Source organism: Colobus angolensis, unplaced genomic scaffold (genome assembly GCF_000951035.1).
Source record: "Colobus angolensis palliatus isolate OR3802 unplaced genomic scaffold, Cang.pa_1.0 Scaffold86, whole genome shotgun sequence".
NCBI lineage: Eukaryota > Metazoa > Chordata > Mammalia > Primates > Cercopithecidae > Colobus > Colobus angolensis.
In genome coordinates, this window is record NW_012122487.1 from 2250840 (window position 1) to 2265824 (window position 14985).

General features: G+C 36.5%; 1 protein-coding gene across 1 annotated transcript in view; it reads left to right on the forward strand.

Annotated features, from left to right (window-relative positions):
• Positions 1–443: 443 nt before the first annotated feature.
• Positions 444–14985, forward strand: part of MLLT3 (myeloid/lymphoid or mixed-lineage leukemia (trithorax homolog, Drosophila); translocated to, 3) — a 277452-nt gene continuing 262910 nt past the window's right edge. The window contains 2 exon segments of the mRNA XM_011930354.1: positions 444–803; positions 806–1067. Coding sequence (XP_011785744.1) covers positions 783–803; positions 806–1067 — 283 coding nt within the window. The 5' untranslated portion in view covers positions 444–782.

Sequence of the window (14985 nt, forward strand, 5' to 3'; positions counted from 1 at the left end):
GGGCCGCACGCAACTTTGCCCCAGCACCGGGGGGTGCTGAGCGCGAGCCGAGGCTCGGCGGCTGTCCGCCCGCCGCCCTGCCTTTCTGAATTTCATTTTTGAGGGGGAGGTGGGAGATACTTTGGAGCCACTTTGGCTCTTGAAAGTGTGCTGCGGGGGCTCGGTTCGCCTGGCCTCGCCGATCGCCTGGGGCTTTTAGTTGGGGGGTGCGGGGTGCTTTAAGTTATGGATGCCTCGGTGTGTTTTCCTGCGGGCGTGTGTGTGTGTGTTTCAATGTGTGTGACGATGTCTCATTTTTGTTGTGCACGAACCCCGTGGCAAGAGCACGGGAGTTTGTGCCCATCAGCAGAGGCTGCCTGTAGTTTCCATTCCGCCTGGCACAGCGCTCCACACGCACGCACACACACACGTACACAAAGACTTCCTCGGCGTGTGCCTGTCGCCGCGGTACTTTCGGGGAGGGGGCTCGCCAGGAACCCTTCGGTCCCTCTGGGTCCCAGCCACCTACCCTTCCACGCCGGGAAACCGCCCCGGCATTGCCTTCTGATTTGTTTCCGATGCATTTGTTATCGTGCTTGTCGTGGCTGAGTGTGTTCTCCCTCTTTCCCCGACCCTCTTCCCGACTGGGGATAACATTCCGTTACAATCCTGTCCGATGTGGATGCGGGGCCCGGGGCGCCTGAGGCCGAGCCGGGCCGGCCGGGCGGGTATATTTGGGGGTGTGGGATGTGGGCGCCCACGCGCGTGAAACGTGGATGTAGAGGGCACCGCCGTTTCCTTTTATGTGCGTTTCAAGAAGGAGGAAAAAAAATGTCAGGCGCAACGTTCACTGCCGAAACGTCGCCTTCCTGTTGTTCACGGCTGTCTCTCCTCCCCCTGCCCGCAGTGTGCTGTGCAGGTGAAGCTGGAGCTGGGGCACCGCGCCCAGGTGAGGAAAAAACCCACCGTGGAGGGCTTCACCCACGACTGGATGGTGTTCGTACGCGGCCCGGAGCACAGTAACATACAGCACTTTGTGGAGAAAGTCGTCTTCCACTTGCATGAAAGCTTTCCTAGGCCAAAAAGAGGTAGGGCTCGAATACAAAAGGGTCTTGATAAAAAATGTCTTTGCTTGGCGAGGAAACAATCGCTTGGCCCGGGCGGTCCTGCTGCCCCGCTCCCCGCCCCCTGCGCCGCGCTCGCCGGCGTAGCCTCGGGATCCGGGTGCGCGGCGCCGCGCGGGCCAGGTCCCGGCTCCCGCCTGCCCGCGCGCGCGCGACTTCGGCTTGGTGAAAGTCACCGCAGAGAAAGGACCGTCAGGTGTCGAGTGTTTATTTATCCCAAGCCAGCCCTCACGAGTCCTCTGGGGTTAGCCGCGGGTTCTGTGGGGAAGGTGCAATTAGTTGTTGAGTTTGGAGATGTGGGGAATGGGGCTGGAGGGAATAAACACTTTGCGTGTGTGTGTGTGTGTGTGTGTGTGTCCTAGAGAAATGAAGATTTACCTGTGTTATTAGCAAAGAATGTATTGGATGTAGTTATTGTTCGGTCTTGGCAAGTCAGTTCTCTTTAGGGTCTGCTCTGCTTTCCTGTCTATGTATGAGGTACCAGTTGCCATAGACTTTTCTTTTTGTGGCTTAGCTACCGCCACACCCCACTCCAGTCTGGATTTTATGTTTACTTGGGGGTCTTACTCGTTCCTCCCTCCCACCCTCGCCTGGCACTTGACTGCTCCTTTGATTCTGAGCAACGTTACAAAGTGTCTGCCGGATGTGATCTGCAGGGAGACGGTTCTTGCAAAGGTCGAAGCTAAGTTTAAGAGGAACACTGTGGAGGAAGCCTTTTGCTTTAGTCCCTCCCCACCTTGGTTCTTAGCCTTGGAGTCTAGTTTGCATAATCCTAGTGGGCCTCTGCAGTCCCAAACATTTTCCATAATGGGCAGGACAGTTTTGGAAAAAAAAAAAAACGGAGTGTCATTTTGAAAGAAATTTAAAGAGGGTTTGAGAAATACCGATTTCTTTTCCCTTCAACCTCTGGAAAGCTAATGTGTGGTTGTTTTAGTTGGATTAGTGAAGGTAACAGTACAAATACAATAAGATGCTTTGTTTGCGAGCAGGTTTATTTATCTAAGTCGACACAATGGTTAGTAGTTATCTTCCATTTGATCCGTAATCTTTATTGGCATCTAGAACTCCTGCCGTTTCTTAGAGTAACATCATAATAAATCCATTCCGCTTAGAGCTATGTGAAAATTATTGAACATTCTGGGGGCTGAATAAAGAAAGGAGAAATGCCGTGTGCCTTAGAGGTGGCAGGGGTTTGTATTGGTGCTTATTTTTGTTTCCAGAGCTCATGTAATGGGGAAGTAGGATTGTGTTTTTTGCCTTTAGTAGTTTGGTTTGTATCTCCTCCTGAAAACTTGAACAGTTGAATTTGATGGTCTTTGTTGAATGGTTAATAAACCAATCCAGTTTCTTATTGAGGGCTAGAAATATGCATGGCCTATAGGAAATAACATTTGAAATTTGTTAGCATTTTCTGTTAAAATATAGTCAGAGATTAATATTTCATATTTCCTCCAAACTGGTAAGGATGAGCGATGTCAAGTTTCTGTCACTGATGAGATTGATGTGATGCTTCTTGGAATCTCTTGCTCCCTTTCCATGTGTCTGTAGAGCAGAGGAGTTTAAACAAAAGAAACCACCTTCTAATATCCTTGGTACACATTATTACTACTACTTGGCTACAGTTTGCTTCAAGGTGAAATAAGCTTTTAAAAAGTAACATTTATTAGGAAAATTAACTCAGTTGGCAGAAGATGTAGCTCTTAAGGTAACTTTGTTTAGGCACCTTGACAATCAACAAATTGACATTATAAAATTAAAGATGATCAACCTCTATTTTACCATTGTTTTTCTGCTTCAGTGGATGTGTGTATTGACGTTACTTTTATTTCCTATACTTAACGATTTTCTGTCCAGCCTGAGGGAGCATAAGGGTGCTGCTCACATAGGCCACACCTGGGAGTTGTTGCTAGGCGTGGTAAGCTGCTTGATAGCAGTGATGCCTTCTCAGAGGTCTCTGGTGAGAGATGTCTGCTTGTTGGTTGGACTCCTCAATTTTTATACTCAACTGTGGAGGTTCTCTATGCAGTCCATAAGCCATTGTTTTAAAATGTTTATTTTTGGATTTTTATTTGTATGCGTGCTTCCCATGATGTGACAAGTCCTGGGAAAAGTGCCAGCTTATATTGCCCAGGAGAGACCTTGTCATACTGTAATTACACATGATTCAGATTGCAAGAGAAGGTTTCTCTGTTCATTGGGAATAGTTAGTTGTAAGTTCAAGCAACACCAAACATGCCACTTAATCCTGGGACATATTTTTTGGCTTATAAAGTCTTTCAAAATGATAAGAATAAATATAGAATAAGAACGCCAAGAATTTCTATGTCTACTTCCAGTACCTTTTAGGGTGCTATGTTAACTATATTATAGATCTGTAAGTGATAGAGTAAAATTCTACCAACTGGAAATTGGCGAAACTGCAAATATGAATTTGTGAGAAATCCGAGTTATAAGATCTTTAAAAGAAATGCTCATATTCTATAATAAATAAGCTCTGTTGGCTCTAGTGACAATCTGAATCACTTTCACTGTATACAGTAGCTGCTAAACAGAGATGAACCTTAGGACTGAGGATGAACTGCTCAACCACAAAGATGAATGACTCCTTAGTTTTGTAAATCTTTGGTTTGGAAAAGTGAATTGATTTTCAGGTTGATATCCTTTACTTCACAGTAATATTAGAACTTGTAGGAGAAGAAAGGATAGTATTTTTAACTTGTGGCCTAGTGAGAATTATGTATACCATTTCAGAATTGAGCTAATTGGGTTTGAATTAATGAGGTTTTACTCTGTCATAAATACATGTGGGAGACCTTCAGTTTAAAACTACTGGCACGAAATCTTAGAAAAGAGATTTTAATGAAATGGTGAAGCCTGGAATGTCTATTAGCCATGACAAAACAGGTAGGCCACAGTATGATGCATTTTTAAACTACCTGCAAAAAAGGACAATCTTATTTATTAGTACCAAAGATTTGTACTAGTCTGATATGACTGCAATTAGTAGTCACATTTGAAACATTTCTTTTAAAATATTAATGTTTTTGTTTTTAGTATGATGTGAATTTGAACTTTCTTTCCAATTACAGCCATCCTTACTATTGCAATTTGTTTCACAGACATTTATGATATGAAATCTTTTGCTTATTATTTTATGGAAGCTAATTTGGCCACTGGTATGATTTGATAGCTTTTTATTTGTAGCCTTAGTCCTTTGAGTGGGCAGATAAAGCTTAATAAATCCACTCTAACAATTTTCCTTTAAGTGTTAGAGCCCAGCTTTACTGCATAGTTTGATTTGTGTTAAATAGTCTTCTGAAATAATTTGGATAAGTTTTTCTCAAGGTAACTAATATTTGAGGGCTTACTAGCTAAGAAGTTGTGTGCATCTGGTATATTTTCTCTTCTGAGTCATTTAAAATATATAAGAAAAAAATGAAGATGGGTGACTATTGTGATACATTCAGTGAGTGTTATTTTTGTAGGGTCTGTATGAAATTTAGATGACCAGCGAGTACAGTTTTACTACTGTGCATTTTGAAGCACATAAAATATAATTTTCCAAGGCACTTAAAAGCTGAATTGTTGGAGGAAATCTCATATTCTGTGGGCGAGAATGTAAATTGGGCAGGGGTATTTTGGAGAACACTGGCAAGGTCTATTAAGGTTTTTAATGTTTATGCTGTTTAGCCTAGCAAATTTACTTCTAGGAATTTTCTGACAAATATGTTCTCACAAGTACACAAAGATACAGCATGTTTCTTGTGACTGTTTTTGTAATAGTCAAAATTTGGAAGCAAGCCATATAGGGGCCCTCAACTAGATACAATTAAATGATAATCTGTAAAAAGAGGTATATCTATTTGTAGATACAGGAAGATCTTTAAGAAGAATTAAGTGAAATAAGGCAAGTCGCTAAATCATCGTGGTCTCATTTTTTAAAAAAGTTCTTGTGCAGATAAGTATATGTATGTGTATACATGCATATGTCTATAAATAAGTAAATTTGCATTAGCAGGCATCAAACTCTTACCAGTAGTTTTCTTTAGTAGCTACTTATGGTGGTGGTGATGGGAGGTTATTTTTGTAGTGTTTGATTTTTTTTTTTAAAGTTAACTCGTATATTTAAAACATTACAATGAGCACACATTACTTTTTAAAACTGAAAAAGAATAAAGAACCAATATATAGAATATTGTTTTAAAAATAGGGATTAGCATGTAGCTATCTAAAAGTTAAAGATCTAAAAGTGATCCTTAATATCTTGAGTAGATATTGTTGCTTAAAGATGAAGAGAATTTGGGGTTAGGAATTACAGACTTGTATTCAAATGCTGGTTTAAGATCCTCCTTGTGTGGTTTTGGACAAGTTACTTCTATATCTGTATCTCATTTGCATTATGAAAATGATGATAAAATAGAACTATTAAGTTGAGGTTGAAATATAAATCAACTGTTGTCAAATTTATTGGGCTTAAGACCTTTTACACTTACACATTGAGGAACGCAAAGAGTTGTTTTGTGTAAGTTATATCTATTAATTTTCCTGTATTAGAAATTAAAATGCAGACATCTAAAAGACATTATTAATTTGTGTAAAGGTAATAACTTATTACATGTTAGCATATAAGTAACATTTTCATGAAAAATTAACATTTTCTTTAAAAACAGTGACAAAAGGGACATTGTTTACTTTTTTTTTTCCCCCTGAAATCTCTTTGTTTTAATAGAAGACACCTAGGTCCTCTTACCCGCTTCGCTTTTCAGTCTATTGTGTTATCACACGTGCTGGAGCCTCTGGAAAACTCTGCTGTACACTCATGAGAGAATGGGAAAGAAAAAGGCAAATAACTTCATAGATTTTATTATATATATAGTTTTAACGTCACCAATCACCTGAAAAGATCATAGGGATCCTGAGGTCCTAACTCTACACTCTGAGAAATGCTGGTAGAAAGTATTCAGCATACAATCTGGCACACGTAAATTGCCCAGTACATGGAAGCTGATTGTTACTATTGTTGCTAATAAAAATTTATTTAATGGAAACAGAAAAGGTAAATCTTCCAAGATATTTGCCTCATTAAATTCCAGTGAATGATTACCTAACAATAGTTTTTTTCAGAAAAGGAAAATTTAAACTTGGGTTTTTCTGGACATATTTTATAGTTATTATCACTGTCCATTCTTTTTTTTTTTTTTTTGACAGGGTCTGACCCTGTCACCCAGGCTGGGTTGTAATTGTGTCATTTCAGCTCATTGCAACCTCACCTCCTGGACTCAAGCCATCCTCCCATCTCCTGGTCTCATGCCATCCTCCCATTTCCTGGTCTCAAGCCACTTTCCAAATAGCTCACATTACAGGCATGGACCACCATGCCTGGCAATTTGTGTGTGTGTGTGTGTTTTTTGGTAGAGATGGGGTTTCACTGTGTTGCCCAGACTGGTCTCCAACTCCTGGGCCCAGGCGATCCACCAGCCTCGAATTCCCAAATTGCTGGGATTACGGGCATGAGCCATTGTGCCGGGCCTATCACTGTCCATTCTATGATGCATTACCTGAATTATGCAGAAGTCTTTTATATTCATTATTGTAGGTGCCCCTCTGTAGAGCTACCTATCTTTGTGAAGTAGGCCAGGCAGGGATATCACTTGGTTTGATAATTTTGCCTTAAAGGTCCTTTGTTCCTTCTCTTGGTTCTTTGAAGTTTCTTTCCCATGGGTCTTCCATGGACCAACCTTGACCTCTTTCTTGCCTTTCTAGTCATTTATTACAGGTAATCCCCACTACGTAACATCACTTTTATATTTCTAAGATATAGAACTTTTCTTGTTTTGAATCTTCACAAGAGATGTTATAGAAGTTGGGAAATTGCATGGCACAATTGTAGCTTTTGTGAAGAACCTTGTTCATTTTTTTAAACAAATGAAATTTTTTTTTTCTAATTTATAAATATTTGTTCATTGTAGAAAAGTCAGAACATAGAGAAGTTATCTGAAATTTTCATATATAACCATAGTTAATATTCATTAGACATCTTTATATATATACACATACACATCAATATTAACTACTAACATTCATTCATTCAACAAGTGTGTGTGTGTTTTTTTAGCTCCTACTATGTGTGTGCGTGCCTGCCTGTCTCCCTCCCTCCCTCACTCCCTCTCTCCCTCCTTCCTTTCCTTCCTTCTTTCTTTCATTTTGGGACAGAGTTTCCCTCTTGTCACCTAGGCTAGAGTGCAGTGGTATGATCTTGGCTCACAGCAACCTTTGCCTCCTGGGTTCAAGTAATTCTCCTGCCTCAGCCTCCTAAGTAGCTGGGATTTTAGGCATGCGCCACCACACCCGGCTAATTTTGTATTTTTAGTAGAGATGGGGTTTCACCATGTTGGCCAGGCTGGTCTCAAACTCCGGACCTCAGGTGATCCTCCCGCCTTTGCCTCCCAAAGTGCTGAGATTACAGGCATGCGCCACTGCACCCGGCCCTAGCACCCTTCTTAGAGCTGGAGATAAAGCACAGAGGAACATTCCTACCTTTGTGGCATATCATCTTTTAAAATTGTTGGATTTTTCTGGCATGACATTGTATATGGCTTTATTATGCTTCATTTGGATTGTTCCCAGTTTTGATTTGTTATGAATAATGCTGTGATGGACATCTTTGGCATTCATTTTGATGGTTTTTCTAATAATTTACTTATATTAAATTTCTGGAAGGGAGGTATTGGAGTAAAAAGGTATACAGAGTTAAAATTTTGTTATATATTACCAAACTTTCCTCCAAAAAGATTGTCCCAGTTTATATTTCCTCAGGCATATAAACTAGAAATTAACAGCTTAAAACAAATCTTTGCCAATCTGTATAGAAAAACGACCTCATTTTGGTTTGCATTTATATGATTAGCAGTGCCACATATCTTTCCTTATGTATTTATTTACCATTTGTCTTTTGTGATGCGCCTTTTTTGCCCTTTGTAGTCCATGGCTGCTTTTTAATTAAAAAAAAAGAAAAAAAGCATGGGGAAATGCAGAGAATGATATAACAAACATTCAAATCCCCACTACCAAGAATGAGTAAATGTTTACATATTATCATATTTGATTCCTTGTTCGGATTCTGGAGAATTAACTATTAGAGATGCAGCTAATATTTTAAGATGCTTCCCAGCCTTTTCTTCCAACCCTTCTGTCTTTCTTCCGTTCTATTTATCTTGCACATTTATATTGCTTACGAATAATAATGTATTGTGTCTTAAAATCAACATGAAGATCATGCTAGTGAATCTTTTTTTTCAATTGAGATATAATTCACATGCAAAATTCACCCTTTTAAAGTGTGCAAGTCTGTGGTTTTTAGCAAGTATATTCTTAAGGTTGTATAACCATTGCCATTATTTAATACCAGAATAGTTTTATGAGTGAATACATTTTCATCTTGCTTTTTTCACCCGCTTAATTATGTTTCTAAACCTATCCACATTTCATCTATAAAGAGCCACGTCATTCTGTTCAATTTCTTCTGCTTCGTATTTCATCATTGGAATATATTGTATACCTTACTTTTCTGTTTTCCTATTAAGAAATAAATAGGTCATTTTCTGTTCTGTGCAGTGAGCATCTTTGTGCATGTTACCTTGTGCAGATGAATAAGGGTTTGGACATAGGCCTAGATTTTGAGTTACTGAGCTGTGGGCATGTGTGTCTTCATTTGTACTAGCTGTTGTCAGATTGCTCTAAAAAGTGGTTGTGACAGTTTATACTTTGTCAAGAAAATGAGTACCGTTTTTCCTCTATATCTTTGCCAATTTTGGCTATTTTAATATTTCCTATTTTTCAGAGTTGAAATTTGGTATCTTTTTGTTTTCATTTACATTTCTCTGGTTCCTGGTGGGATTGAGCATTTTATATGTATTTATTGACGATTTTGATTTCCTCTTTATTGACTTCTTTTTATATCTTTTTTCTTAAAAAAAAGATTGGGATGTTTGTCATTTTCTGTTTGTAGGATGTTCTTCCTTTGTTATTTGTGTTGAAAATATCTTGCCTCATTTTTTTCTTTTATCTTGATTTATGGTATCTTTTCGCCATATGCAAGTTTTTAATTTTGTCAGATTGATGTGCTTTATTTTGTTTTGTTTTCCTCTCTGGGCTTAGGGTCTTATTTAAGAATTTAGTTAGTGGCCATAGTAATGTGCTTACCCAAAAGGCATTATATATGTAGGATACAGTGAAAGACTGAGGGAGATACAAATAAGAGGAGGTCCCTGCCTTCAGTGTGCTTGTATCTTTTTAGAGCTGGAAAGGACACTTGGGATTCTTCATCTTCAATTACCCTTTCGTTTTACTTTTAATCAGAAGCCTAGAAATGTGGAGAGATCTTGCATGTAGACACAATGAGTCACAAGTATGCCTGTGCAAAGATAACTAGTAATAAATGGTGGTCAATGTTTACTTTTAAAACATTGAGTAATTATTCACTTATATTAGCAGACAAATGTTCAGCAATAGCTGCTTTTATAGACATGATCTAGGATTTAATTAAATAGTGGTCGCCATGGTAGATGCTGTTTAAAAGGAAAAAGTCTATAGCTACTTTCAGACAAAATCAAATTCTCTATATGAATTAGAGTTTTCCTTTGAGATTAAATCTTTAGAAAAAATTGTTGCTGAGTGGTAGTTATCTCTTGATATTTTGTCCCCAACTCACCCAGTGGTAAGAATTGCAATTACATGAAGGATGCAGAGTGTTGTTTTAAGAAGTAATGTTGCATGACTTAATCCTTTTAACTTAAGTGTGATAAGTTTGCAGTGGTTGAAGACTGAAGAAGCCTATTACGATAGAATTTCTAAAAAGATAAGGCTAGCATTTGGGTGTTATTTAGTTGGTATGTAGCAGTTAACAATTAACTTTTTGGATAAAATAAAGTCACCATTTTTTATTAAAGAAAATTATTGCTTATCTTTAAAATAATGTTTGTTAGTGATTATAAAGATGATTAGTTACCTTTAATTGGAGTTATTACACATATTAGAAGGTTGATATTCTCAGAGCCAAGTAAATTTTTTCTATTTTAAAATACTTGATTTTGTCAAAACTAGATTTATTTTCTTTGTTCCCTTCCAGTAGAAATTATCAGTTATTTCCTCGTCAATACCAGGCCAAATGCTCTGTGTGTATATTGATTTTTAAAAGCAAAATATATATTAACAGTTTCCTGAAGTATTAATAATAATAGCAGTGGCTTGGAGAGTAGGGAGGTGATTTGCCTCTCAATGTTTTCAGATATAAATTTTGTCTGAATGATGCCTTTTCATTTTTGCAGATAGGTTTTTATGTCCAATTTCCCCTGCCACCTTCTAAGGATGGTATTGGGGATAGCATACTGTCTGATTATTCCAGGTATCTGTTCATTTGACAAACATATAAAACACTTTGGGTGTTTAAAAACAAAGTTCATTGTAGACTTTATATCATCTTTACCCTTTACCCCAAATACTTCATTAATATGAATAATGAAAGCAAAATAATGAAAGCCTTTTTTATATCAAAGAAACATTCTTCTATTTCACATAATATTTTCCTTCATTTTATTTATTTCTCTGCTTCTCTATAATAAGCAGCTGTTTTATAGAGGTTCAGTGAAAAATGGGGGGTTTGGGCTGTTGAGATTTAGTTGCATTTAGTGGAATAGGTTATTTAAAAATGTTGACACGGTTCAAGATTGTCTGATGCTTGTTGTATGACTTTTTCTCTGTATGCACAGAAATAGTAACTAGTGGGTTGGAAGCTAACTTTTCTCATTTTATGGAGCACCAAAGCAGCACGCGTTATGCATTACATGCTTTCATCAGTCCAACACTCCCCTCTCTTTGTATATGTTATCTCTTTTTCCTCCTGTGTTGCATTAGAGTTACACATCAGAAAGGATGGGACCTATGTTATCATTGTAGATACTACTTATAGCTTCATCAATGTGATGTCTTGACAATGGAAGTTTTTGGCAACCATATAGAGGCAGGTATTGCAAGTCAGAAAAAGGGTTTCAGAATCCCTGACTTTACCTTCCACTCCTGGAAGTTATAAATTATTACTCAGATTTCTGAAACTCATTTATTCTGCACCTCTAATAATTGACTTTATGTAAATGGAACCACCACTTGAATTTAGCAGGAAACATTGTGTCTGCTGAGAATCACATTTTCTAGAATGTGTTCTAACATTTGTAATAGGCAAAAATGATTTTTTCTCTTTTCTCTTTTTTCCCTTATTCTTTCTTCACTTACTTTGGATGCTTAAAAAGAAAAGCTAGACACAAACTTGAAGGACTTGGCCAGCTCTATCATTTTTTTTGCTACCTAATCCATGAAATAACAACCAGCCTTTTAACTTTAAAAATAAGAGTCTAATGTATTCCAGTAACTTGTAGGAGCAGTATTTAGCAGTGTGGCAGGAAAGGCCCTGGCCTGAGAGGTAGAAAGGATGTGTTTGGACTGAATAAACTGTGTGGGCTTTGGCAGCTCTGAAAATACTGTTTTTCCTTGAGTTTTAAAAAGGATAAATTCTGCAGTTGTCATTGATCTAGTGTTTTTATAACAATGAAATAATAACTACCCTTTATTAAATAGCTATATTGGTTATCATGCTAGACAATAGACATGTGGTGTATTTAATTTCTCACTCTTCCTAAGTAGTAGTTTGGAGAATGATATTTTTGAGAAAATAAAATATCGATATATGAACATCAGTGTATTGAAATTTTATCTTTTCTTATGATGAATGGACAGTGAAATGGGTGAAAGACTTGCTGCAGTAATAGGGAAGTAGAAGATAACATGAGTAATTCACCAAATAAGAGATTAAGTTACACTTGTAAAAGTTAATTTCTGATCATATTGGTGCCATTCACCTCAACCATCAACTGCTTGTAGGTTGGAGCATTTCAAGAACTCAGAAGACCACCCAGTGTTGATAAGAAACTTCTTCCTCAAACATGGCTCTTGACCATGCCATTAGATCTTTGGATTTTTCATGCTTTTTTGTCTTTTACATAAAATAGACCTTGAAATTTTGTCACTTAATTTGCTTTTCTGAAGTATCACTTACCAGATATTACTTGTGATTATATTATCAATAGAGTAATACTTGAGGACTGCCCATGTAAGCTAATTGAGGACTGTCCATATTATCATGTAAACAGGTTAGAAGAAAGTATATGAAATCTTTAATCATCCAACATACGTGTATACATACATATAAGAATAAATAGGGTTTTCTATTTAATAATTCAAATGCTCAGTTGAAGTTGTTCTGAAAAGCAAGTACCTTTCTACTCTTCAGTTGTAACATGCTATATAACTTTTAGGTCAAAGAAAAAAATTAATTCTAGTTAGCATTCCAGTTATATAAAGGAAATTGTCAAGCAGTTGACTAGAGCCAATAATTTAATTTATCCAAAAATACACAAATGCAGACATTTAAAATACAGCTGCAAATAAATAGGAATTTTCTTATGTTGTAAAGGCTACATAATAGCTTATAGTTAATGCTTCTTGACAGAGTAACTTTTTTAGGTTAACATAGTTGATTTAGTTCATTTTCTGTGTTAGAATGGCTAGATTTGTTCATCTTTACCCCACCTTTTGAGAAGCATGTGACAGATAAAAATACATCACTGAAAAGATGAGAAGAAATGCTGTCATAGAATATTAATGTAAGTGATTTCCAGGAGGTGGGATATCAGGAACTTCCTACTGTTGTCAGTAAAATTTGTTGACTTTTTCAAGTTTTCTTGAATGACTCATATTATATGAAAGTAAAACTAGTATTTAAATGTATGTATGGGCACATTTACAGTAGGATTTTTAGTTTTTTCTAAAAGTAATCTAGAACGTGATTAAGACTGTTTTTCCCAAGAAACATTTTCAGATTTTGTTATTTGACATTTTTGCCACCTTGTGGTTTTGAGTCTTTTCCTTTAATGTTGCTATGAGTATTTGCACGATGTTTCGTAAGTTGATGGTAAGCTTTAAATTGAGACATGTAGATAATGTTCTTACCTTTCTTAACATTTTGTATTGAAGTTATACAAGTAATGAGATTAACCTGATTTATAAATGAGTATTCGTATAGGATAGTCTTGGTAACAGAAAGATACCATGTGTAATATATCAGTACAGTATACATTTTTGGAGTACTAAAGAATGTTTTTGAAAAGTTCTGGTCTTTTTTTCCTGTGGAGTTTTGATAACTTTGATAATTAATATGTCTATCTTGCTGTGTAGTGTTAAACATTTTTCTAGAGCTTACATCTGACTTTAAAAATCAACTACAAATAAAAAGACTCATGTTGTTTAGATATATGGTGATTATATTGAAGAATAAATAGTATTGATAATTGGAAATAAAAGACTCATTTCCAGTTTGTGCATCTTTGTATATAATTTGGAAGTTAGATATGAACTTTTAAGAAACAAAAAGTACCAAAACAAGTACCAAACATAAGGCATAGAGAAAAAAAGATTTGGGGCAGAGAAAGAAGTGGTCCTTTTTGGATGGAGAATTCATACATAATTCCATAAATACAAACTATTTTGATACTAAGATGATTTTATTAATATTTCATATATAAACTGCAAAAATATCTAGAGGTTTTTACAAAGGGAAATCAGTACATAATTTCATGTTTTATGTACAATGCAGATTGATATGAATATTCCTTAAACATAACTAAAAGTGATTTCTGCAAAATGAGGAGGTCAATTTTAGTTGTCTCCAAGGTCTCTCTGCAATCTAAAATTTATCTAAATAAGTCCATGATTTTATAATCTGTGAGAAAACACATTTGCATTTTGACATTAAACTTTAAAAGTGTGCTGTGCACTAATGCATAGCAAAGCTATATGTCAAATAAAAATAAGGACGTTTTCTCTTTAGTAGTAGATAATTTTACAAAATCCATACATTCCAATTAGATTAACTCTACCTTAGAATGTTTGTGAAATGTAAACATTGATGTTTGTGATCTGGGTATTTCTTATTAGCTGCCTGAATAAAATTGCAACTTCAAATTCTATTTGCTAGCATTTGGAATAAGATTATATTCCATGAACTTAATTTAGTTCTGCTGACAAATTTCTACTTAACTATGTCTATTCCTTTTGAGAGAATTCTAAATGTGATTTATAATGGCCTGGAATCCTTTCTTCAGGATTAAGGTATGTATAAGAATGATGAAAATGTACTCTTTGGCACAGTGACTACAGATGGCAATATTTATTTGCTACTTTTATTAGTAAATTAATTTATATAAATGTCTTAACTTCAAAAATAAAATAATAGTTTTAAAACTAAATAATTGTTTTAAAACTTGTTTTAACCAAATACCCCAGAGACCAAGTTGGAGAGTGGAGAGTTTGAGCAATATGAAGACCTGATTTGAGTATTGCAAAGAGATTCCAAATTGGCACCAAATTAAATAAAAATACTCATAAAATTTTGTTATAGGACAGACAAAACTATGGTAGATGACGATAGTGTACAAATGGCCCTTATTTGGAGCATATGGAGTGGGAGCATATTTTGCAGTGAAAGAGGAACCAGAGGACAAGGTGTTCTCTACTTGTAGACTTGTAAAGACCTCTGAGTTTTCTTTATGTTATTGTAGAAAGACATTATTTTTGCTTTGGCGTGCTTAAAACTAAAGGGCAAATGATCCAAAAGAATAATCTTGAAATTCAATAGCAAGAGAACTACTTGACATTGTGGGCTGGAGGCCAGCAAACGTGGGGCTTTCATTGAATGCGTGGGAAATGGGGCAGGCCTGGAATTTAAAGAGACAGGGTGCAGTACCCTAGAAAAGAAAAGCCCTCCTGTATGATT